This window comes from Danio rerio, chromosome 12 (genome assembly GCF_052040795.2).
Source record: "Danio rerio strain M-AB ecotype USA chromosome 12, GRCz13ab, whole genome shotgun sequence".
Lineage (NCBI taxonomy): Eukaryota > Metazoa > Chordata > Actinopteri > Cypriniformes > Danionidae > Danio > Danio rerio.
In genome coordinates, this window is record NC_141032.1 from 39,500,060 (window position 1) to 39,525,275 (window position 25,216).

The 25,216-nt window shown below is 37.8% G+C and overlaps 1 protein-coding gene across 1 annotated transcript in view; it reads left to right on the forward strand.

Moving 5' to 3' along the window:
• hs3st3b1b (heparan sulfate (glucosamine) 3-O-sulfotransferase 3B1b) overlaps nucleotides 1-12,632 on the forward strand; it is a 30,320-nt gene extending 17,688 nt beyond the window's left edge. The window contains 1 exon segment of the mRNA NM_001080568.1: nucleotides 12,014-12,632. Coding sequence (NP_001074037.1) covers nucleotides 12,014-12,632 — 619 coding nt within the window.
• Nucleotides 12,633-25,216: the final 12,584 nt, after the last annotated feature.

Below are 25,216 nucleotides of genomic sequence, written 5' to 3' on the forward strand. Positions count from 1 at the left end.
CAGAAGTGTCTGCAATCCTCCCCGTTCCTTCATTATTCATCCGTCAGAGCAGTCACTCCATGTGAGAGGCTTTCTCCATCCGTCGAATCTGGATCCAATGACGAGATCCATCAGAAACCGAAGCTAAGACACACCAACACCTTAGACGGGCCTGACGGAGACGGCCGTTTACACCTCTTTATGTTTACGTAAGGGTTACATGGCAGAGATCAGAGGCTGAGGAGAAACCCGAGGAAGAGCTAGACAGAAGAAGAAGAAAGGTTAGATGAGGGAAAGGTGACGAATAGACCTTAGATTCTGGGGTATTCATAAAAACGCTCACGCTATCTGCTTCAGTGTTGGAGGTTAAGAGGAGATCTCTGGCAATTCTCACTCAGGAAACCAAGTCGGGAGGCTCTAAGTGGCTGCGTACCTCTCAAAATACAGCAGTAACTCAAAGCTTCTGCACATATGCGCATCCTGGCTCCATCTCGTGCTATTTTTCTCTTTCTCTTCTCCCCATTTCCATTCTCCTGGTACTCGTGCTATAAAACCCAGCTTTGCTCCATAGATTTACGGCAGCAGTTTTGCTCTGCGGTTAAATATAATGTCAAGGCTCCAGGCTCCGCGGGGTGTATTTCAAAACTACAGCCTCGCTCAGGTCTCTATGACGACAAAGAGCAGAAAATATTGTCTGTATGAAGCGGCCTGGGAGGTGCCTGGACTTACCAGATGTAGCCACACGGCCTCCATTGAAGACAGAATCCATATTTCCCCCGACAGACTTTCCAGACACTGAATAGAGCTGACCATGCTCCAGTTTTCATTTGATGTCCAAATTAGCTGCTTTATACTTGAAACTGGTGCTTCAGAACTTGTGAGAAGCTCTAAAAACACAATTGAGTCTTATTAGCTCATTCTCTGTCATTCATGAAGTGTCTTTTTCCTGAACAAGCCGTCTGTTTTTTTTTTTCTAGTGTTAGCCATAGTCTGTTCATCCATGAATGTCATGTCTGTTTTTTTCCGTCCTCCACTTCTGATAGTCTAAAGTGCAAGGGGTAAGAGTGGCAGGGCCAGAAAGGCAGCCTTGTAGCCTTTGGTAGGGTGAAATGTCAGTCAAACGCTCAGATCTTCGTGACACCGGTAGTCTGGGGTTAGATCACTGTAATCAATAGTCTGATTATGGAACAGAGGCTGAAGTGTGTGAACCACTAGTTGCAGACGGTGTTGGGTAAAAAATAAATGTTTTGCAGTTTTAATCGTACTGCAACAATAACGTAAAACATACTTTTACAAAAAAGTTACACTTAAAAAAAATTGACTTCAGTTTAGGGCTTTTCGATTTGGGGAAATATCTAATTGCGATTTCAATTTGATTTGCGATTTAATTTTGTAGTCAAGCTTCAGCTCAATCTGTATCGTAGCTTCTCGCTGCTAAAATGCAGTGTTAGTTAAAAAAGGAACTGAAAAGATATCAACTTACTTAAACATTTATTTAAACTTGTTTTTAAATATTCAAAAATGAAGCACTCATCAACAGTAGGCACAAATAAAATGGCCGTACCTTTCTGTAAACAAGTTGAACTCAAATTAGGGAGATAGAGTAGCTTATTATACAAACAAAAAAATAATAATAATTATAAAAATACAGAACACTCTAACTAATAAACAAACTAAACTAATATTTCTGATAAGGGTCTTTCTGTAGTTTATATTGTCTAAAACAAAATAATTATCACAGATGCTACATAAAATACCATGACGTTAAACATACAGCTGTGGTACTCTAAAATGGCTAAAATAGGTGCGAGACGGAAGTGTATATATCCTATCCTGCATTGAATTTTTTTTTTTTTTTTTTTTTTTAAATACCTCTTTGGTCACTGCATTAAAAGGCACCGTGTCATTGGCAAGGTAGTGCATTATGGCATTAGAGTAGTGCAGTTGTACCAGTTGTTAATACGTACTTTGTCACACTTTATTTTGATGGTCCGTTTGTTGAATTTAGTTACATTACATCTACATGCCAACTAATCCTCATTAGATTATAAGTAGACTGTTAGGTTAGGATTAGTGTTAGTTGACATGTACTTGCAAAGTTTCTTATAGTCAGTTAAATGTCTGTTTAGAAGCAGTATCAACAGATATTAAGCAGACAATCTACTAATGCTCAAATGGACTTCAAAATAAAGTGTTACTGTTCTTTTTTAAACTGAAAGGTAAATTCCATACTAGAGGCCTCTTAACGACTAGCTAGTTTGTAACAAAATTTGGTACCATGTTCTTAAAGCAAACTTTAGTTAGTAGGTCTTAGCTCTTCATAAAGTCATGCATCGTGAGCCGTGAATGCACACGAGACTCTGAAATTAAATATTCCTATATTACTGATGTGCTGTTTTTCTTTGATTTCAATTTGTCTATTAATGCGTCTGAAGCTGCAGACACCATCATCCCACTCATCCGCGCTTTCTTGTTTGTGTGTGTTGCTTTTTAGTGGCTGTTTCGCATAGTTAGGTTGCACAATTTTGATTGGGCAGAACAAAAATGTGCTCACTCAATCAGCTAATAAGACACACAGACGCCATGCACACATTTGCTCTGGGCGGGAGAAATTAAATAATACGTATTTCGCAACGTTTCAACTTGTGATTATGATTCAATTTCAATTAATGGCAAAGCCCTACTTAAAATTGTAATGTATTACTTTTTCCCCAACACTGGTTGCAAAAACCCTTTTTTTCTCTCTCTCCCCCATCCATGTGCTGTTCCAGATTCTATAACTTTGGAGCTAAAAATCAGCAATCTATGAGCAGCGAGCACTGCATTTATTTATTAAATTATTATGAGCAGCTTATTTTTTTGCAAATTTTGTTGGCTCAGTGAGAGTCCACCAATCTATGCAAATTTAGTGGAGTAAAAGTACACTCATTTGTTTTGAAATGTAGTACTTAGCACAGTAATTTCACTAGAATATTACATTTTGAGTCGTTATGATACTCTTTCATCAACACTCTTTTTTTCTCCTGCTCAGACAAGCTCACACTACCATTCTGGAACACAGCCTGCCATTTTAGATCATCGTAACTGCTCCGTGGCTCTGCTCTTTATCTTTCTAGTGTACCAAGCCGAAGCCGCTGAGCTGTTAAACTCATTGGCAATTAATTTAAGTTTATTTGACTGCTGAGATTTTATTGCGCTGCAGCTTACTCAAACAGCTCTTCAACTCACCGCTACTCCAGCAGCAGCAGCGGCGGCGGCAACTTCTTACTCATAAAAGACGTCTATCAAAGATGCACGCACAGGTGTTCCAAAGCCGTGTCTGTTTTGACTTGCTCGTCAAAATCAAAGCACAGGTACGGCTCTCTCTACAAGACTTTAAAGCGCTAGTTTTAAAACATGCGTCTAGTTCATATCAGTTTGCGTATACAAAGAAAAAAACCCCACAAAGCACAGGAACAAAAACTCTAGCCCGAGTATAACCATAACAATGCCAGAGTTGAAAGACAAGTATACTACAATCCACGTCGCTTGAAAGCAGTGAGATCATAGATAAAGCAAGCTTAGGGGCTTTTTTGAGGGCTACTGTGTCTGTCTTAGGCAAAACATGCACTTCTTGACAAATCAAGTTCGACGGAAGACAAAAACATAGTTAAAAAACTCCCTTCTGTGTCTCCCTTTTGTTCTCTCTTGTGCTTTCGTCTGTCATTTCTCTCCCTTTGTTGATTTATCTGTGCTGGATAAAAAGCTTTTCAACATGACCCTCAGGGTGATTCTGATCCTATACTAGAGTCAAAGAAATCTAAGTTTCTGACTTATTGGTTGGACTGGGCAATATTACAATAATCTCATATCACTATAAAAGTCATCTCATATCCTGATAACGATATACATCACGATATAGTAACATTTATGTTAATTAAATCAGTTAATAGATTATACATACTAACCACATTTATTAATTCCTTTAGCTTAGTCCCTTTATTCATCAGTGGTCTCTACAGCGGAATGAACCGCCAACTTATCCAGCATATGTTTTACACAGCGGATGCCCTTCTAGCTGCAAGCCAGTATTATGAAGCATCCATACACACTCATACACTATGGCCAATTTAGTTAATTCAATTCGCCTATAGCCCATGTCTTTGGACTATAGGGGAAACCGGAGCACCTGGGGAAAACATGCAAACTCCACACACAAATGCCAACTGACCCAACCAGGACTCAAACCAGTGACCATCTTGCTGTGAGGTGACAGTGCTAACCACTGAGCCACCATGTCGCCCTACTAACCCCATGTAAAGGACTTTCTTTTTTTACATTTTCAAAAAATTTCAGGTTCCACACAATCGATTTGTTTTGGGTCAACATGAAGGAAGTAAGTCAAATTATTACTTCCTACAAATTTAAGTGGATTAAACGTAAAATAATTAAGTTATCCCTCGAAAAAGCTCAAGCATTTTGTTGTTTCAGCTCAATTTAAAGCAATTTGAACGAGCAGCAAATGTCATTTTTTTGTGTATATACTCAGAAATGTACTTATTCATATTGCTCAGTTGAGGCAGCACGTTGGCGCAGTGGGTAATACGATCGCCTCACAGCAAGAAGGTCATTGGTTTGTTCCCTGGCTTGGTCCGTCGGTATTTCTTTGTGGAGTTTGCATGTTCTCCCCGTGGTCCTCCTGATGCTCCGGTTTCTAAAAACATGTGCTATAGGTGAATTAAGTAAGCCAAATTGGCCGTACTGTATGTGTGTGAGTGTGTATGGATGTTTCCCAGTGATGGGTTGCAGCTGAAAGGGCATCCGCTGTGTAAAACATATGCTGGATAAGTTAGCTGTCCATTCTGCTGTGGCGACCCCTGATTAATAAAGGGACTAAGCCAAAAAGAAAATGAATGAATGAATATTTCTCAGTTTATATATAATTTCATTGCAAAATGTTTAATTAAAATGTATAAATATAAAATATAAAACACATTTTGAAAAAACTAATAATTACAGGTCCAACAAAACATATCGCTAAATAAAATGCAAAATGTAAGCATTGGATCTTCAAGAACTTTCTCACAATTATTTTATTTATTTATTTATTTTATCCTTTATTTTACTAGGAATTTCCCTTTGAGATATGCATCTCTTCTACCAGGGGGTCCTGGCCAAAGTGACAGCACAAAAAGTTTTAGATACAAAATAAATACACACATATAATAGCATGTATTAAAATTTATTAAAAAACGTACATATGATTCTTCCAGGTAAGACTTAATATCTCTGCTTTTCATTCTATAATGTAGGGCCAAAGGAGGAAAACGCTGTTTTACCAAACTCTGTAAATACTCTAGGAACAGTAAAATGTAATTTCTAAAAAAAATTGTGTACTATAACTACAAGTATAATATGATTAAAGGTTACAAATATAAGAAGAAAATTTACCCAATAATGCCCTAGCGGTGAATAGAAGCATATGCATTTTTCTCCTTTGGTGCAGGGAAAATCAACCAACCATTTTGTACAAAGTACAATGATAGATACTTGCAGTGCTTAATTTGTAAATGGATCATTTCCAGAACAAAACCAGGAAATAAAAGTTACCGTGACCGACGTCCGCCACACAATTAAAATTTTCCCTGAACATGAAATTCACAAACAATTTACTCAGTTCAATCTTAAGAAAAGCCCACATTTACCTCTTTCGCCATGTTTTCTGGCTGATTTAAGGTTGCTTTGCTTCTGTCTCATGCTTTCCTGACCCATTCATGCAGTTTCATCTTCTTGAGATCTCTTTTGAACAGGTTCATTGTCATATTCACTCGTGGTTTAAAAAAATAATTTATGCTTGACTGTCTCTGGCATTTTGAAAATACAAATCTTATTTATGTAGGCCACTATGCCATTATTTATTTTCACTGCTCAACAATAACCTCCAACCAATGGCAGTGATTGCAGAAGTAAGAAAGCTGATTGGTCCAAAGTGGCTACCTTTATATGTGTGTATGCTCACACAATCCACACAGCTTTGCTCGCTGTTTTTCACTCAGACTTATAAGGATACTCACCGTCTCTCTCTCACACATACACACACACACACACACATGCCGGTATTAACCACACAAAAGTTAATGCTGGATAAGTTCAAATAATTACCGAAAAACAGGAATATCTGACATTTCCTGGAACAGGATCCGGCAAGATCTGCCTCAAATTAAGCACTGGGTACATGAAGATGCTGTGTTTATTCCACAATTAATAATTGTTTATTGTTTGTTACACAATATTCATGTTTCTGCATCCCCATTGTGACACCACAAAGTAAATGACAGTGCATAATATAAAACGACAGACTTCTTATTTCATCTGTAGGATATATAACGTCATATTAGCCTACTTATCGCTCTCTCCAGTTTAAACAAGACTTTGTCAGTGAACTTTCGAGAGTTGATTCACTACTGTGTTGACCATCAGATTGTCAGAGTGAATTGCGACAGAAAACCCAATCTTTGACCTTGCCTCATCACTTGAGAGGAGTGACCCCATTATCAGTAGAATCATTTCGAGCACTCATATCCACTTTCTAATCCCCGTTTTAATAATTGATTCATGGCGTATCTTTACCTGCTCCAGTGGCAGCGTGCAGCATGTGTCGGCGAGGTACTTGAGGCACACGTTCGGCTCAAGAGCTCTCCACAACCTCCTCTCACCCGGCCCTGAGAGAGCGGGAGAAGTGCTCTCCACTCATCCTTCAATGATCACCCTCCCCCCTTTCCTCTCTGGCCTCTCCACGGCCCTTGCTCTTTCAGATCATTGAAGGACAATGCTCGGTTTTCAAAGAAAAGAGGGTAAAATAGAGGGCCCCGGTGTCAAAGCTTTGCCTGTTTGCTGGCGGAATGTCTAAAAAGAAGCACCTCATAAATCAAAACGGGCAAGAAAGGCTATTGTTCTTCTAAGAGCTTGCATACTTGTCTTCCTTAACTCTCTCCCTCCCTCCCTGCTTTTTTTGCCCTCTCCAAAGTAAAAGAAGCTAGATGAGAGGCTTTTAAGTTTTTTTTTTTTTTTTTTTTTTGTGACTTGTAACATTTTCTTCTCCAGCTTTTCCTGGTTCACATTTAAGTTTCCATCTCGCTCCCCCTGCCCCCAATAGTGGCAGCTGGTTAACATTGTAGATTAGGCAGCATCATCAGTAGTAGTTCACATCAGCTAGTAGGCCGGATTGCTTTCACAACAATTGAAAATCGCACTAGAGTCCACAAAAACCATATAGTTTCATGCAGATTCTGGTTTGATATTTGCAAACACCAAAAAAAAAAAAAAAAAAAAAAAAAAAATATATATATATATATATATATATATATATATTTTTTTTTGGTGTTTTCCTCTACATCAAGTATGCACTGTACAGTGCGGGAAATAAGTATTCAACACATCATTTTTCTCGGAAAATATATTTCTAAAGGTGCTGTTAACTTGAAATTTTCCCCAGATATTGGTAGCAACCAAATAAATACATATATGAAAAGAAAACAAATCTAAACAGTCTACAGATGAAGTTATGTGTAATAAAATTAAATGACACAGGACTAAAGTTTTGAACACATGAAGGAAGGGAGGTGTAAAAAGACAATGAAAGCCCAGACAGCAGCTGAAATCTCTCAGTAGTTCTTCAGCAACCCTCTGCCCTTCGTCAGTGTAAATTAATATTAGCTGCTTCAGTCTCATCTACATTAGCAGGATGCTGAAAATGAAACCAGTGTTGACATTTCAGCAAAACAATGGTACAAAACACATGCAAGGAAACTCTCAAATGCTTACAGAGAAAGAAAATCAAGCTGAAGCATGGCCTAGCCAATCACCTGACTCAAATCCAATGTAGAATACAAAATGAAGGTCAATTTGATAGACGAGACCGACAGAACCATCAAGAGTTTTACAGTGTTGATATCTGCGAAAAACAGACTCACACCTGAGCAGTTCTTGTGATTTTTTTTTTCTCCACATGAGAGATGTCTTTAAGCTGCCATCAACATTATTTCCTGTGTCATTTCATTTTATCACACATAAAATAATTTGTAAACTAATTAGATTTCTAATTTCTAAATAAGTTTTCTTTTCATATATGGATTTCTTTGGTTGTTAACAACATCCAGTGAAAAGTCAGCAGCACCTTTAGAAATATGTTTTTTGAGAAAAATGGTGCTGTGTTCAATACTTATTTCCCCCACTGTATGTGTATATGTATGAAGTACCAAAATAGCAATACAAAATTCCAATAGGTAACACTTTATTTTGCTGGTCCATTTGAGTATTAGTAGACTGTCTGCTTAATATCTGTTGATTCTGCTTCTAAACAGACATTTAACTGACTATAAGAAACTTTGCAAGTACATGTCAACCTTCACTAACCCCAACCTAACAGTCTACTTAAAATCTAATGAGATTTAGCTTATAATTACCTCCCAATATTTAAAAAATTAAGTGATTAACTACAAATATTATTCTAAATTATATGTCTCTTTATTTAAACTCGTATTTCATTTTATGTTTATGTCCTTCATTATAATAACGCATGCAGTCAGTTTATTCATTGAAGTAATTTTTGCATATGTGTGACATTTAGTTTTTTCTTGCTATGGCACAGTAAGTAGCTGGTTTGTTTAACAGTAAAAGCTTGCATTAATCTCTCACCTCATTAGCACCACACTTGCACACATTCAACTGGTTTGCTTCTGTTGTGCAATTATTAGTAAATACATTCATTCGTTTATTTACTTTTCGGCTAAGTCCCTTTATTCATCAGGGGTCGCTACAATGGAACAAACCGCCAACTTATCCAGCATATGTTTTACACAGTGGATGCCCTTCCAGCTGCAACCCAGTACTGGGAAACACCCATACACACTCGTTCACACACATACACTACTGACAAATTAGCTTACATAATTCACCAATACTACATGTCTTTGGACTTGTGGGGTAAACTGAAGCACCCGGAGGAAACCCACGCAAACATGGGGAGAACATGCAAACTTCACATAGAAATGCCAACTGACCAAGCTTAGGCTCAAACCAGTGACGTTTTTGCTGCGAGTCAACAGTGCTACTTACTGTGCCACCTTTAATACAGTTGTTTTCCATAAATCACACACTTTGAGGGTTAAATATTTGTCTTCGAGACTAGAAATAAACAGTTAAACCATGCAGCCGTGTGTGAGAGAGAGTTCGTCATTGCATAAAAAGGCACTAACATAATCTGTTTTCATTTCACAGAGATTAATGAGGTTTTTTTGTGTGTGTGTGTGTTTCTTCTCTCAAACTCTCACTCCAGTGTTCTGACAGAGCAGTAATCAAACTGATATTATCATAATTGGATCTGTGGCCAGCTCTTTAGAGAAGCCATGTAACCACACAAATCTGCCAACGGTTTTCCATCAAATAAATCAACATGTTGCCTCCTGCAACCTCAGGCGGTTCTCGCTTTCTGAATTGAGCTCTGCCTGATTTTATTTTCTCTTGCAAATAGTATTATTTTTTTTTACATATTTTTATTTGTGTGATCTTAAAAATCACAGACAGTTGGTGCTTTGCAGTTGCTGTACATCAAATAAAAAACATCTAGGTCCGCAGCAATACCTGGCGCATATACATATACTTTGAAAGTTGTCCCCTCTGAAATGTGGTTTTGTTTATCATAACACCTCTCTCTGCTCTGGTGCTGAGGGGCTCTCACCTCTAACTAGTGAACACCAGTGGTAAAAATAGTATGGCTTTTGCTGCACACTGCACGGCGAGATAGAATAAACTGTGATCTGCTGAAGTGTGTGTGAGATCCCTCAATAAATTGTTTGCAGACTCTTGAATTGCTCGGGCGCTCATTTCTGCAGGGTATAAACACGCAAAGCAGGATTACACTAGATGCTGACAGAGCACTTCACAGTGAGGCAGTAAATTAGCCATGGTGCTAACAACAAGACTCGATACACCAGAGACAACAGACCAACAAGAGCTTTATCTGTGCACACTGATACCCTAAGGAGGCTCATTCGGGGTCTGTTGATGTCTGAGTGTGGCTGAAATTCACACGTTGTTATCTTTAGCCCTCCTTAAAACTTGTTGTTGTTTTATTTTCTGTACATTTTTACATGTCAACATTTTCTGAGCGCGTGTGCCAGTGAAATAGGATCCATACCCAGATGTGTCCATCAAAGTCCTCTGTTATCACCTCTTCCACTATAATCCACTCTTCCTGATTGGGCTGGTTGTGAAACCCAAGCCTATTTGGCGCTAACATGCATGTTCACTTTCATTTAAAAAAAAAAAAGTCCCTTGATTGAGGTCCTATCCATTTCACCCTGTAACTGCCTTAAAAGCTTCTTGCTCTCTTTAAACAAGCCGAAGAACATCTATGTGGCATGCACATATGTTTTGAAGGTCTTTGCTAAGTGTATGGTCATTTGCCCTTTTGAAGTGTCCATCATTGTTCAGATCTGGTTAGTCAGCACAAGTATAACGCTATCGTTGAGGTCAGGGGCGCCTGCAAGATTTTATTCAAAGGTACGCACAAATCTACCACCACCATGAAGTGCTTCAAAACCAGTCTCAATTTTTTTTGGAAGGGTGACAGAACTCAGAAACTTGTTGTGAGAATGAAGATGTCTGCTTATTTGTGCCGGTCTGTCAGATAAAATTGTTTAAAACACCTTGAATGGTAGTGGATTCATGTGAGGAGATGGGCTGGGCCTGGAGTTCCCCTGGCTTAGGTGCTGATGAGACTGCGTTCTCATGTGGGGAAGCAGAATTTGTCTCATTAGTTTTAGGCCTTTTGGCAAATTTCTCAATTAAATTTAGTTATTTTAAAGAGAGTTTTCTCATTTTTAACCTTGATTTAAGCAATAGCTATTTGGATTGTCGTTTTTAGTGTGTGGAAAAAACCCAACCAAAACTAAAGCCAATAGATTTCAATACCCCTCCCCCACCATGCAAGTACATACACACTTTAAAACAAACAAACAAACAAACACCTTTATTTATTTTTATTTGTTCTTGCATTGTCAATATATCGTAGTGTAAACTACTTAATAATCAATTTAAATTATGCAATAAATAAATAAAGTGCCATTGATTTGTGCTCTCTCATGGTAGGTACGCACAGTGCATACGGCTGCAGGTGCCACAGGTTTAGGTCATACACTGGAATGCTGTAAAAACTAGATTCAAACAGGGCTTTATAGGACAACTGGCTTTGTACCAAGTGGATTAACTAATTAAATGTTAACTTTATGTTAAGTTTTGGTTGTTACTCTTTTAACAGAAAAGCTGCTTGATATGAAGTTAGATTTAGTGGAAACATAAAAGTTTGATGGAGAAAACACATCAGCAAGCTCCCACTATTTAGAATGAGTCATCTGTAGGGCCAGACAGAATCTGTGGACAATTTTTGCTATTTCTGCTAAGAATTTTTGTAAAAAAAAAATAAAAAATTCTGCGAATTTATGCGAAATGATTTTGTGAGTATCATAACTAAAAAACCTAATAAATGGAATAAAAAGTAATACAATTTTAACTTTTATTTAATGTTTACAATGCAAATACAGTTAGATTTACTTATTTGTTTAATAAAGCAAGTTTATCATATAATATCTCTACCAAAAGACCGAAAATATTACTTTACAAACTGCATTGTAAATAAATTATATGAACATTTTCATATTAGTCAATAATATTACTGAAATGAATTTAAAAACTGAATTAATATAAATTTACACACATATACAAAAGCAAATAAATAGTCAATGATGGGCTAAAAATCTGTGGAAATGTGGATTTCACAGATTCCTAGTCATATGTCATATAAAATGTTGGTTTGTGATGTTTGAATGCATGTTTTGTTTAGCAACCAATGCTAATCACATTTGACCCAGAATCATGGCCTTGAATCGGCTCATTGATTGAGGAACGCCACATGCTCCATCTGTTTGATTGCGTTATGCAAAGTTTTGTTTTCATTAGGTCTCCATCTTAACCCCCTCTCTTTTTCTCTCCACAGGGACCTGATGCCGAAGACCCTGGAGGGCCAGATCACCATGGAGAAAACACCAAGCTACTTTGTCACCCGCGAAGCTCCGTCCAGGATCTACGCCATGTCCCGTGACACCAAGCTGATAGTGGTTGTCCGGGACCCCGTCACAAGAGCCATCTCTGACTACACGCAAACTCTGTCTAAGAAGCCTGACATTCCTACTTTTGAGAGCCTGACATTCAAAAACAGGACTACAGGGTTGATTGACACGTCGTGGAGCGCCATTCAGATCGGCATCTACGCCAAACACCTGGACAACTGGCTGCAGTTCTTCCCCATGAGCCAGATCCTGTTTGTGAGTGGAGAGAGGCTGATCAGCGACCCGGCTGGAGAACTGGGCCGCGTGCAGGACTTCTTAGGCCTGAAGAGGATCATCACAGACAAACACTTCTACTTCAACCAGACCAAGGGCTTCCCTTGTCTCAAAAAGGCAGAGGGCAGCAGCAAACCCCATTGCCTGGGTAAAACCAAAGGGCGAACCCATCCAAACATTGACCCGGAGGTCGTGCAGAGACTTCGAGACTTCTACAGGCCTTTCAACATGAAGTTCTACCAGATGACTGGGCATAACTTTGGTTGGGATTAATGATGAATTGGAGGACCTGTTGTTTTTCTTTTCTTTTTCTGTGTATTTGAAATGGCAAAAAGACATTGAAATAATTGCTATATATATGTAAAATGTACAGAAATCTATTTTATAATAATTTATTTTTAATTTCTAAGCAATTAATTCACTAAGCTGCCTAACCATGTTGTACATAACGTCCGGCCCAACTCTAGTCTCACCGCCGACATTCCACGTTTTTGATTTGCTGTGCGTATTTCTATTCATAATGAATTTAATGGTGCTTCCGAGTTCGAAAATTCGAAACAAGCAAACACAAACAGTTTGTTACGGGTATCGTGCATTTACAAACCGTGCATTTGTGCATCTCTTTCAGTTCTGGTGTGTACCTTTGTGACAGAGGCGGGGGAATGATCTTTTCCAATTCTCTAACCGGATTTCATGTTTCGTTACACTCCATGTTGGCCTGAATCCCACTACATTTGGCTGATAAGCAGGAGAGCTGATCTGAAATGTCCCTTTACTCAATAAGATGACGATCAATAGCCCTAATTGCTACTTACAGTGTCACTCATGTTTAAAGCCGACCGCTGGCCTTTCACTCGCAGGGTCCTGTAATGAATGACCAATCCGTCGATGGCTAAATCGTAGCATGTCGTCATTATGCTAATCGCGTAACATATCTAAACAGATCAATTGGCTTTAGAAATGGTCTGCTTCGCCGTCTGAAAGGTTCAAAGGTCAAGATAGCATTGGATTTGTTTCAAAAGCAAGAGCCAAATGACATACGCCTCATACATGGTAGGCCCCTATATCTCTATGAAGAAGCTTCATCCAAATGTGACTCATTCTAGAAAATGAAACCCCATCAAAACACGTTTTCCAGTGCATCTCAGTTCTCGTCGTCTTGCCAAATTTGAACAAGCTTGCATTGAGATGCCTCATCTTTTTCTCATGCGAGCCTCCATGTGCTTTTGTTTGTCGTTCTACTTGAAAGCGAGGAGAAAAAGTCGGTCGCTCTTTATCTGTGAAATTCATCCTGTGACCGCTGAGATGGCGGCTGTCTTGAAGGCAAGATGAATGACTGGGTTTATTTTAATGCAGTTTTGAGCATCTGATTTAGAATCAGCTCTAAAGCCTCATTCTAACTATGAGCAACTCACAATGGCAAAGCAACAAGCGATCGTTTGTTTCAACGAAGAGCTAATGACATCGACCTTTGGTGACCAGGTGGGCATGTCGAGTGACGCCGAAGTTGGGAATTCTTTAACTTTATGCAAATGAAGGGTGACTTTCTTGAGCCACAGCCAATATGAGAATCTGTAGAGTTCACGTGATCCTCTCTAAGCTTGCTCAGAGGCTGGTTGTATCTGTGCTGTATACAGTGCATCCAGAAAATATTCATAGCACTTCACTTTTTCCACATTGTTTTATGTTACAGCCTTATTCCAAAATAGATTCAATTAATTTATTTCCTCAAAATTCTACACACAATACCCCAAAATGACAATATGAAAAAAATGAAATCTGACTATCTATATTTTATCTAATCTATATTTTTGTTGATGCACGTTTGGCAGTAATTACAGCCTCAAGTCTTTTTGAATATGATGCCACAAGCTTGGCACACCTGTCTTTGGGAGTTTTTGCCCATTCCTCTTTTCAGTGCCTCTTAAGATCTACCAGGTAGGATGGGAAGCGACTGTGTACAGCCATTTTCAGATCTCTCCAAAGATGTTCAATAGGATTTAGGTCTGGGTTCTGGCTGGGCCACTCAAGGTCATTCCCTGAGTTGTTGTGAAGCCACTCCATTGATTTTTTTGGCGGTGTGCTTTGGGTCATTTTCCTGCGGGAAGATGAACCATTGCCCCAGTCTGAGGTCAAGAGCATTCTGAAGCAGGTTTTCAATCAGGATGTCTCTGTACATTGCTGCATTCATCTTTCCCTCTATCCTGATTAGTCTTGCAGTTCCTGCTGCTGAAAAACATCCCCACAGCATGATGCTGCCACCACCATGCTTCACTGTAGGGATGGTATTAGCCTGGTGATGAGCGAAGCCTGGTTTTCTCCAAACGTAACGCCTAGCATTCACTCAAAAGAGTTCAATTTTAGTCTCATCAGAACAGACAATTTTGTTTCTTATGGTCTGAGAGTGCTTCAGATGCCTTTGGCGAATACCAGGCAGGGAGTGGCTTCCGTCTGTCTCTACCATACAGGCATGATTGGTGGATTGCTTCACAGATGGTTGTCCTTCTGTAAGGTTCTCCTCTCTCCACAGAAGAACGCTGGAGCTCAGACAGTGACCAGCGGATTATTGATCATCTCCCTGACTAAGGCCCTTCTCCCCTATCACTCAGCTTAGATGGCCGACCAGCTCTAGAAAGAGTCCTGGTGGTTCCAAACATCTTCCACTTATGGATAATGAAGGCCGCTGTGCTCATTGGAACTTTCAGAGCAGCAGAAATGTTTCTGTAACCTTCCCCAGCCTTGTGCCTCGAGACAATCCTGTCTCAGAGGTCTACAGACAATTCCTTTGTCCTCATGCTTGGTTTGTGCTTTGACATGCACTGTCAACCCTGGGCTCTTATACAGACAGGTAAATGGCCTTTTCAAATCATGTCCAATCAACTGAAGTTTTCACAGGTGAACTCCAATGAAGCTGCTGAAACATCTCAAGAATGATCAGTGGAAACAGAATGTACCTGAGCTCAGTTTAGAGCTTCACGGCAAAGGCTGTGAAAACTTATGTACATTTTTTTTTTTTTTTAATTAAATTTGATACATTTTTTTTTAAAATCACATTGTCATTATGAAATATTGTGTATAGAATTTTGAGGAAATAAATGAATTTAATTTCAGAATAAGGCTGTAACATAAAAAAATATGGAAAAAGTGAAGCGCTATGAATACTTTCAGGTGCACTGTATACCTAAACAGACCTGCGTTCGCAGCAGGTCGCCACCTAGAGCATCAGGCAGTTACAAAGTTGTTGCTATTGTGTGATTGAGGCATAAGATGTAGGGTTTAAAAGGTAAAACATGCCACTTTTAATTGTTTTTAAACACACCTCAGCTTTAACGTCAGGTCGGAAGCAGAATTTCAAAGAGCGAGGTCACATGCAGGTTGTAAGGCATTTGAATATAGCATTACGAATGTACTGAAACTTCGCCTTTTTCACCCCCTATTTAATATACTGGAAAATGAAATGCAGAGGGAAGAGGTTTGCCTGATTGTTTGTTTTTGGATGGATGCATTCGAAAACAATTCAATGAAAGCGTTCTGTATCAGCTCACTGATTCTTTTTGTTTAGTTTTACAACATTCTGTGCCTCGAACCAGTCCTGTGCTATGCTAAGCCAACTTCCTTTCATTTAGAGAGGAGATTGTAATATTTATCAGCTGCGCGGACACAGCCATACAATTCTTGTTGGCCTTTGAGTCCAAATTAAGCGGCGAGAGCTCCCAGGGCATTTTTCCTACTATATTCAATTCATCAAGCAATCAAATGTTCGGAAAAGGAAAAAGAGAAACAATGCGAAGTTTCTCCTCCAACTGTAATCAAATCATCAAAGCTCGTTTCTTGCATTCACATTTGATTTAAAAGCAAATCAGTTGGATGATGGAAGAGAAATGGGGTCAAGCGGATTGTCATCGAAATGCTCACCCACGGGGCCTCCTGTGATTTTTAAACAGTGCAATTGGTTTTTTGGTTCAGAAACAGTTGTCCCGGGATATCAAAGAAGAGCTTGTTTTTTTTTCCTGGGTAGAGTTTGTCAAAGATTACATGTGAATCGCATATGAATACTGATCTGTCAAAGGTGGTATGAGCCAAGTTTCAAAGCTTTGCTCACGGTCAGGCAGTGTGCGTCTGTTTAACGGTTGAGTTTTATTCAACCTCACAGAGATATCCAGATGTTGGTCTTACTCTGAGTATAACACAAATAAATAGACTAGAAATGATCTCTATGTACAAATGATGAGGAAGACATGTAAACCAAGTATTTTGTGGTATCAAATTAATTTTACACCATGAAAGAGAAAAAAAAATGGAACAGATGTTTCTAGATAATTAAATACTGAACATTCATACTTTTGCTTTGTATGAAGAATAAAATAAAATATATATTTTACCAAACTGGATGGCTCTGAATTTTCTTTTACAATATTAGGCATGGCTGATTAATTATTGACTTTAAAACAAAATGTTTTTAAGTGTTTTGTTGTGAAAAAGAATTTCTCATTTTCATATTTGACACACACCTTACACGATTTTTCAAATGTTATTCTCTTCTATAATTATTTTTAATTCACATATCAAAAAATAATTAATCAACTCGTTGAACCACCAATCAGTGTTTTTTTCAGAATATTTTTGTTAACAGTTAAGCTACAATCATCTTAAACTTGTATAACTACAATCTGACTATAGTCATTAGTATCTGGATGCAGCCTTGTTGATGCAAGCAGAGATTGAATATCTCAGAGACGCAATGTCAGACACACAATGCACTCAATAGAGCTAGTGACGTCACTGTGAGGGTTAGGTGTGTGCATTAAAAAGCATTGCACGAGTTTTCTCAACAATAGGATAAAAATTAATAGAGCATCTGTCTTTTTCAGTTTTACAAACAGAGGGGCCCAAGTAAATAATTTTATCTTTAGCTGGGATATTATTAATTGTGGAAAGACTAGATTCCTTATCTGAAAGTAATTCACATTCAGACAAATCTTTGCTCACTGAAATGCAGTATTATTTTTAAACTATTTTACATATATTATTATTACATATTTTACAAAAAGGCTTTAAAAACAACTGAAATTTGTGAATTAGATCATATTTTTCTTTAATGTGTGATGTATAGACCCATTCTGTTTGTTTTTTCATTCTGTTTTAGTTTTTTTTTTTCCTTTTTTTTCAAAACGTTTTCTTTCTTTATAACTTTATTAAAATAGTTGGGTTAAAATTGCACCAAATATAACCCAACTATAGGTTATTACAGCACCTTCCCAACTATGGGTTATTTTAACCCAATGCATTGGGTTATTTTGATTATATGTTATGTTTTTCCATTCTAGTTTTTCTGTCGCTACTATTACGAGCACTACTATTTTTTATTTATTTTTTAATTATGGCTGTGTAAAGAAATAACATACAGTTTTCAAAAATATCAAAAATGCTTGATTTCCAATACATTTTAGTTTCAGACACTTTTGTTAAAATAAATCAAGAATCACAAACAATAAAGAAAGAAAGCAAAGTACAGACAATAATGAGCAGAAAACCATGTGTTGATGGTGCAGAATATGGAGCTCTGTTTGCCGTAGACTGTCCAGCAGCTGCAGCAGGCTCCACTCAGTGTCCACAATGTACAATACATTTTAGCCACATCCTAACGCTTCTAAAAGATGGTCTGGGATGGTGAAACGGATATAAAAAACACAACACAGCAGGGTAATTTGATAAAAAAATGACAACAATATTATTACAATTATTATTATTACAGCTCAAATAAACTTTATAACGCAGAAAGAACATCACGCACACATTTTAATACTGCTGTTCTGTGTCAGTTAAATCAGTTGACTGTCAAATTTTTAACTCATCTGGTTAAGTTATTAAATAAATAACCCAAAAAAGGTTAAAAAATAACCCAACAAAGCACCGAATATGTTTAACTCAACTGGTTGAGTTATTAATAAATAACATAACAAAATTAAAAATAACCCAACAAAGCACCAAACATGTTTAACTCAACAATTGGGTTAAATAAATAACTCAACATTTTTTTTGGGTGAACGTACTGTGATTGTATGTTTTCACTTTTCGCATAAAAAAAGCTCAGATGGCAACTGCACCAAGTCTGCATCCAGACCCCTTTCAAAACCTCAGATATGTTTTATAAAACAATAAGGCAATCAAGGCATAATTTAATAAACCATATAAAGGATAACTGTTTTATGCACTTTTATACACAAGTTATGTAAAACAGTTATGATTTATAGTATTATATAAATTGCTTTATTTTAGCATAGTCATCTCTGACAAATTACTATGATATTTTGGCAGAAGTGACCCAGTTAAACCCAGTGAAAGGTTCAAATGACTGATTCAAACCAGTACCTCGGCTAATAAAGTTCTTAGTTTGTGAATTGAACTTGTAATATTTGATTCACAGTCGACTCCACTCGGAAATCAGTTGATTTGCTTCGCTAAAAAGAACCGTCTTATAGTGATAGAGAAGTAGAAAGGCGTTTTTATCATCAGTTTTTGTTTTTTGTAGGCTAGTTTTGTCGCATGACATTTATGGAGACAACGAATTCGGGTTCACTGGTTAGGTAAGATTTGACTAACGCTGAAGATTCTGAAAGATGTTTATTTTAGCTACTTTTCAGTGATTCATTTTAATGTTTGACATAGTTTTTTTTGCTTAAATCTTGCTCTAAAAACACTATGCTGCAGTTATTTAAAGGCATTGCGACTGACATCCATATTGCAGCAAACGGTCAGTGTGTGTTCGTCATTAGTAAACGGTATCAATTTGCGCACAATGATTTTCTTTTTCATTTAGCTTAGACTGTATAGGCGAACTACTGGGAAAAAAATCATGAGCGCTAGCATTTACAGCAAGGGAATGACATCCGATGCGGTATAGTGTTATGCAGTATTAGAGATAAATTATATTAATAACATATTATATATATTATTTACTTAATGCTTTCAGTCAATTATAACAGTTTGTCACCGAGTGATAAGCAGAGTTATTTGGCAAAATTAATGTTAAAGTGAGTGCCATTTGTCTGACAGGTCCATTTGCGATAGCACCTTCCCAATGGATTTTGGATAAGATGAAATGACCAAGCATCCAGCCCCACATATACAACTATCTCATTGAAACTCCAAGTGTTTTTCAAGCGAGAAGTTAAAGGCCTACAAGTCTTGGATGCATACAATGTTGTTCTGTGGGATCATGTGCAAGAAATAATGTTCCATGATTACCAGATTCAAAACTACATCGTGCTAAAAACTGAGGCTCTGCCTAGCCAAAGACAAGAAAAGAAGACGGAGCTACACAAGACCTGGGTAATCATCCACAAGCAAAACAACTGCATTCTGACAGCGAACTGCACCATACGGCAGGGTATGTGAACTTACATTTTCTCATTCTAAGCATTTAATGTCCGCAGTTTAATTAACCACATGTAACATGTAACAACGGTTTTTGCTGAAATCATTGCTGGAATCAAAAACGAGTGATGTGTATGATTCAGCATAGCGGGAACTTACCTGATATAACATGAGAACTGCAAAGTCCAGCATTTTTAATTAGGTCCTCACTCCATTGTTCTTCTCATGGCTGTAAGCCAAAGACGTCTGCGGTTGGCATTAAAAGCAGTGTGGTGTACAGTAAAATGTAAGTTTTTATTTATTTTTCTATTTTTGAACTTTCGATTTTGGCATCCTACCACGACATGTTTGCTATTGCAACCAGTCTTTTTTTGCAACCGATATGCGCGGTTGAACTCATGTGACATCTTGTGTGACGTAGGTTGGTAATTCCCCTATAGTGTGTTCGTAGGTATAGTTATTGTAAAATCTCTTTTCGAGATAAATAGTATATTTACAACATTAGCCTATAAACAGGCTAAAACACATTTTCATGCACCTGTCCATTTTGAGATTTTGGACTGTTTTTCTGTTTATCTGTTTACATCCAAAATACCCTTTAAAGTTTTCAATGTTTTCTCAAAAAAAAAAAAAGTAAAGTAAATACAGTAATACAACAAACCACTTTAAGCCTTAAATCTATTTTATATTAACTTTATTTTGAGAATTTTTCTGAGGGATTTGTTCATACATAATTAGGCTGATTATATAAAACAAATGATTTTACCCTCTCTAAATGTTCTGTATTGTGTAATGATTTAAAGAATAACCAAAATTCGATCTCTAAAAATAGATATGATCATTTAATGAACAGTAAAGTATTTGCCTATTTTAACAAACAAAGTCAATCTCCTTTATTTATTTGTAATTATTATTATCAACCCAAGCTCATTTTGAAAATGTAGTCCCGCGAACGTTTCTGGAGACAGCGGAATACGTCCCGGGAGGTACGTACTGCCGCGTTAATTTTTTTCAAGCGAATGCTGCGGGGCGGTGTGACGCGGTTCCCTTTCACGCTTGCCCTACCTCCTTGTGGAGAGCTTCCCCGCTGCAACCCGTTTGTCCACTCAGCTCACCGTGTAACGTCGGCAGGCTCTAGATGCAGAGAGGAGTCGACCACGGCGACCAGTTTCGAGTCCGGGGAAGAGCGGTTTCAGCAATCAGGTAAGACAAAAACAGAATCCCAAAAATTAAGTGAACGAGTTTTGTGACAGGGTGAGAACGCGGTAATATCCGAAAACCGAAAACGCGGTAGAGAAATAAAAAATCGGGGCTTTTAGTTTTTTTGACGGCTTTTTGTAAACTGTTGCTCGGGTTTAAGGAAGCGAGCGGGCGGGTGGGTCGATCGGTAAAATTGGTTGGGTTCAGGGAAGGAGGAGGGCGGGTCGACCGATTGGCCGGTCGCGCAGTCAATCGTCCGGTCATTTGGACTGTGGCCTGCAGTTGGTTCACGCGAGAACAGCGCGGGCGCGAATCGCACTCGCGAGAGGCGTCTGAGGTGCGAAAAAGCACACAACAGCGGCCTCTCGCGGATTCACAAAAACAAAAACTGCAGCCGTACGTACCCGCCGGGACGTATTCCGCGGTCTCCAGAAACGTCCGCGGGACTACGTTTCCACAATGAGCCCGGGTTGCTTATATTCAATACTTATTGTAATCCATCAACTTTGGATTTATGATGATAATAACTATTAATTCCCTCTATTCACCTGCAGGCTTAGTAAGAACAAACCACAGTAAGTTATCGCACAGTGTCTCTATGTTCTTCTTTCTAAATAGTTCAGATGAGAATTTGGGCAGTAGCTCAGCACCTACTCCAGAGCTTCTTTCTCCTTATTGCCTCATATAGAGAGGAGACAGTCAGTGGATGCATTCCTGTAGCCCACCCACTGACCCTCTAATGAAAGGAGAGCTCTGTCCTTATACCTGTGGCGAGATCCACCAGAGCACACTGCTCTGTTTATTGCTGGCCAGAGCCACCAGGCTATCAAACAAGACTACAGTTCTTCTTCTTTTTTCGGGCAATGTTGTCTCTAGGGACAGGTGATTTTGCACCTGGGTTAGAAAGTGTGGTGGAGCAGCATCTGCCATGGACACTAAAACCTTACAAAGCCTTATATAGGTCACCTGAGGATGTATGAGGGATCTTTTGTGTTCTACTGGTTGCGCAGGTTGCTTCAAACTACTTTCAAAACTCCCAAAAGTTTGTCCTGGAAATACGTTTGTGCCATATAGGAGGACTGAAAAGTTCAAAAGTAGGAAAACTTATTCTATTTATTCACTGCATAAAAGGCCTTTTTTGTCTCATTTCTAGTCTTGTTTTCCGAAATATTAAGTCCAAATTAAGTGAGTTTTTTTATTTAAAGGGCACCTACAGTATGACAAAAATCATCTTTTGGAAGCTGTTTGGACAGAATTGTGTGTAGGTATAGATGTACAGTTGAAGTCAGAATTATTAGCCCCCCTGAATTATTCGACCCTCTGTTTATCTTTTTTTTCCGAGTTTTTGTTTAACAAAGAGAAGATTTTTTCAACACATTTCTAAACATAATGGTTTTAATTGCTCATCTCTTATAACTGATTTATTTTTTATTTGCCATGATGACAGTAAATAATATTTGACTAGATATTTTTCAAGACACATCTATACTGCTTAAAGTGACATTTAAAGGCTTAACTAGGTTAATTAGGCAAGTTATTGTATAAAGATGGCTTGTTCTGTAGCCTATCGAAAAAAATATATAGATTAAAGGGGCTAATAATTTTGACTTTAAAATGGATTTAAAAAAAAAAAAAATTAAAACTGCTTTTATTCTAGCCGAAATAAAACAGACAAGACTTTTTCCAGAAAATTTTCTTGCTCTGTTAAACGTCATTTGGGAAATATAAAAAAAAAAGAAAAAAAAATCAAAGGGGGCTAAAAATTCTGACTTCAACTGTTAATGGCACCAAACTCCACCCCTAAACCCAACTGTTATTGGGGCATGAGCAAATCATGCTAAACTGTACGAATGAGATCGTTAAAATTTTAACAAATTAGTTACTAATCAAAACGTTATTTGTTAGATAGAGATAGCATTGGATATACTCACTGACAAAAATCTTTTTAGTTTTTCAAAAAGGTGTAAAAAGAAGTTGGAACTAATTGCTGTGATCTTCTGATAACACAATTCAGACACTGTTTATGCTGCTGTAGTGACTGAATATGTAGATGAGTTTAATGTCCAATACTACTACTACTACTACGACTACTACTACTTCTAATAATAGTAATAATAATAATAATAATAACACAAGCATTGAGAAAACAGCAGTCAAGAAAGCATCAGCGTTGTATTTTAGCACTCAGTCAAGTCAAACTCTTTATAGCATAGATTGTTTTAAAGCAAGCAACTCTACACACTAAAAACAATGACAAAAAAACATAACAGCAGATGTTTATATTTTTGTTGTTGTTTTTTTCTTATTTTAGGGCATAACAGTGGCATAGTGGGTAGTACGATTGCCTCACCGCAAGAAGGTTGTTGCTTCGAGCCCCGACTGGGTCAGTTGGCATTTTTCGTGTGGAGTTTGCATGTTCTCCCCGTATTTGTGAGGGTTTCCTCTGGATGCTCTGGTTTCCTCCACACGTCCAAAGACATGCAGTACAGGTAAATTAGGTAAGCTAAATTGGCCGTAGTGTGTGTGTATGGAAGAGTGTATGGGTGTTTCCCAGTGTTGGGTTGCAACTGGAAGGGCATCCGCTGTGTAAAGCAAATGCTGGATAAGTTGGCGGTTCATTCCGTTGTGGTGACCCATGTAAATAAAGGGACTGAGCCAAAAAGAAAACTAATAAATTAACTTATTTTAAATAATTAATCAAAATTCAACAAAGTATTTTTAGTCATACAAACTTTAATTTTATATTTTTAGTTTGACTCATGTAAGTAGAGATGACTGGAAAAGTTTGTTTGATTACAACTTAATTGATTTTAACAAAAAAAAAAAAAGGCAGCAAAAATTTTTAGATTCCAATATTAAATATGAAAAAGGGAAAGAATAAAACGTTACCAATAAAAGTGCCAGTGCTACTTCCAGTTGCAATTAAAACTTCAGTTTTTGTTGAAACCTTAAAGAAAAAGTTATTTTTAAAATAGAAATATCCCAAAAATTGCATGGATATGTGGATGAAAACCAAATTTAGTAACATTTAACTATATAGCTACACACTGTGAACCATTTATTAAGCATTAGCATCTAGTGTATATAATAATAATAATACTAATAATAAAAAGCATTGAGAAAACAGCAGTCAAGAAAGCATCAGCTTTGCATTTTAGCACTCAGTCAAGTCAAACTCTTTATAGCATAGATTGTTTTCAAGCAAGCTACTCTACACACTAAAAACAATGACAAAAAAATCATGACAGCAGATGTTTTTTTACATTTTTATTTTACTTATTTTAGGGCGTCACAGTAGGTCAGTGGGTAGCCTGACTGTCTCACAGCAAGAACGTTGTTAGTTTGAGCCCTGACTGGGTCTTAATACAGCCCCTGTAATAAGTACAATTAGTAAGCACATTATAGATGTGCATGTAGGTCAAGATTACAGCACTTGAAGCTGCAGTTATAAACTGCTTCCTAACGTCTATTAATGTAGAGTTAATGCTTATATAATGAATTCACTATTTGCTAATGCTTAATAAATGCTTCATAGTGTGTACTTATTTTAAAGTGCTTCCCCATATACTTGTATGGAAAGAACTATAAGGTTAAAAACATTCATTAATAACATTAATATATTTCTTGTCTTAAGATTGTTTACAGACCTTATACTGTTCATGCTATTTTCCAAGTGATCAAACATTGCTCTATTTCCATAAGTATCCGATTCCACACACCTTGTTTCCATCTTTTTCCACTCTAAGGGCCGGCTGACATTCTGTAGGGTTGACATGAACTGAAAACACAGCTGCCCCTAGGGACCCCCGTGGGGCTGAGGTGTTACCCGATCTTAGAGATCCTTGGCTGGAATAGAGCAAAGCCAAACCCTGGGTGACTCTGTCCTCGCGGGAGAAAAGCGTTCTAGGGAATGGAGAGCCATATGCTCTACTGTAAACAACGGGGAGTCTGTGACTTTAGTGTTGTTTGTGTGCTTACGACAATTATGATTTAATCCTGAATCCGCTCGCGTACTCATTGTTTCGATAATTGCTAGTTGGTGGAAGATTTACCTCAAATCATTCTTGCTAGAACTTGTCGCGTATTTAGCTAATTGACATCCCCTGTTACAGATGGCTGAAAATGACGCCATGAGGGAACCGAAGGGAAGAGCAAGACATGTCTCAGCTTTCCGCTTTTTTTTCTGCCATAATTGTTTTCCTTTCATCAACGTAACAGACAACACTGGCATGTCTGAGACTCGGATAATTGCTCACCGCAAGCTGAAGTGTAGACTTTAT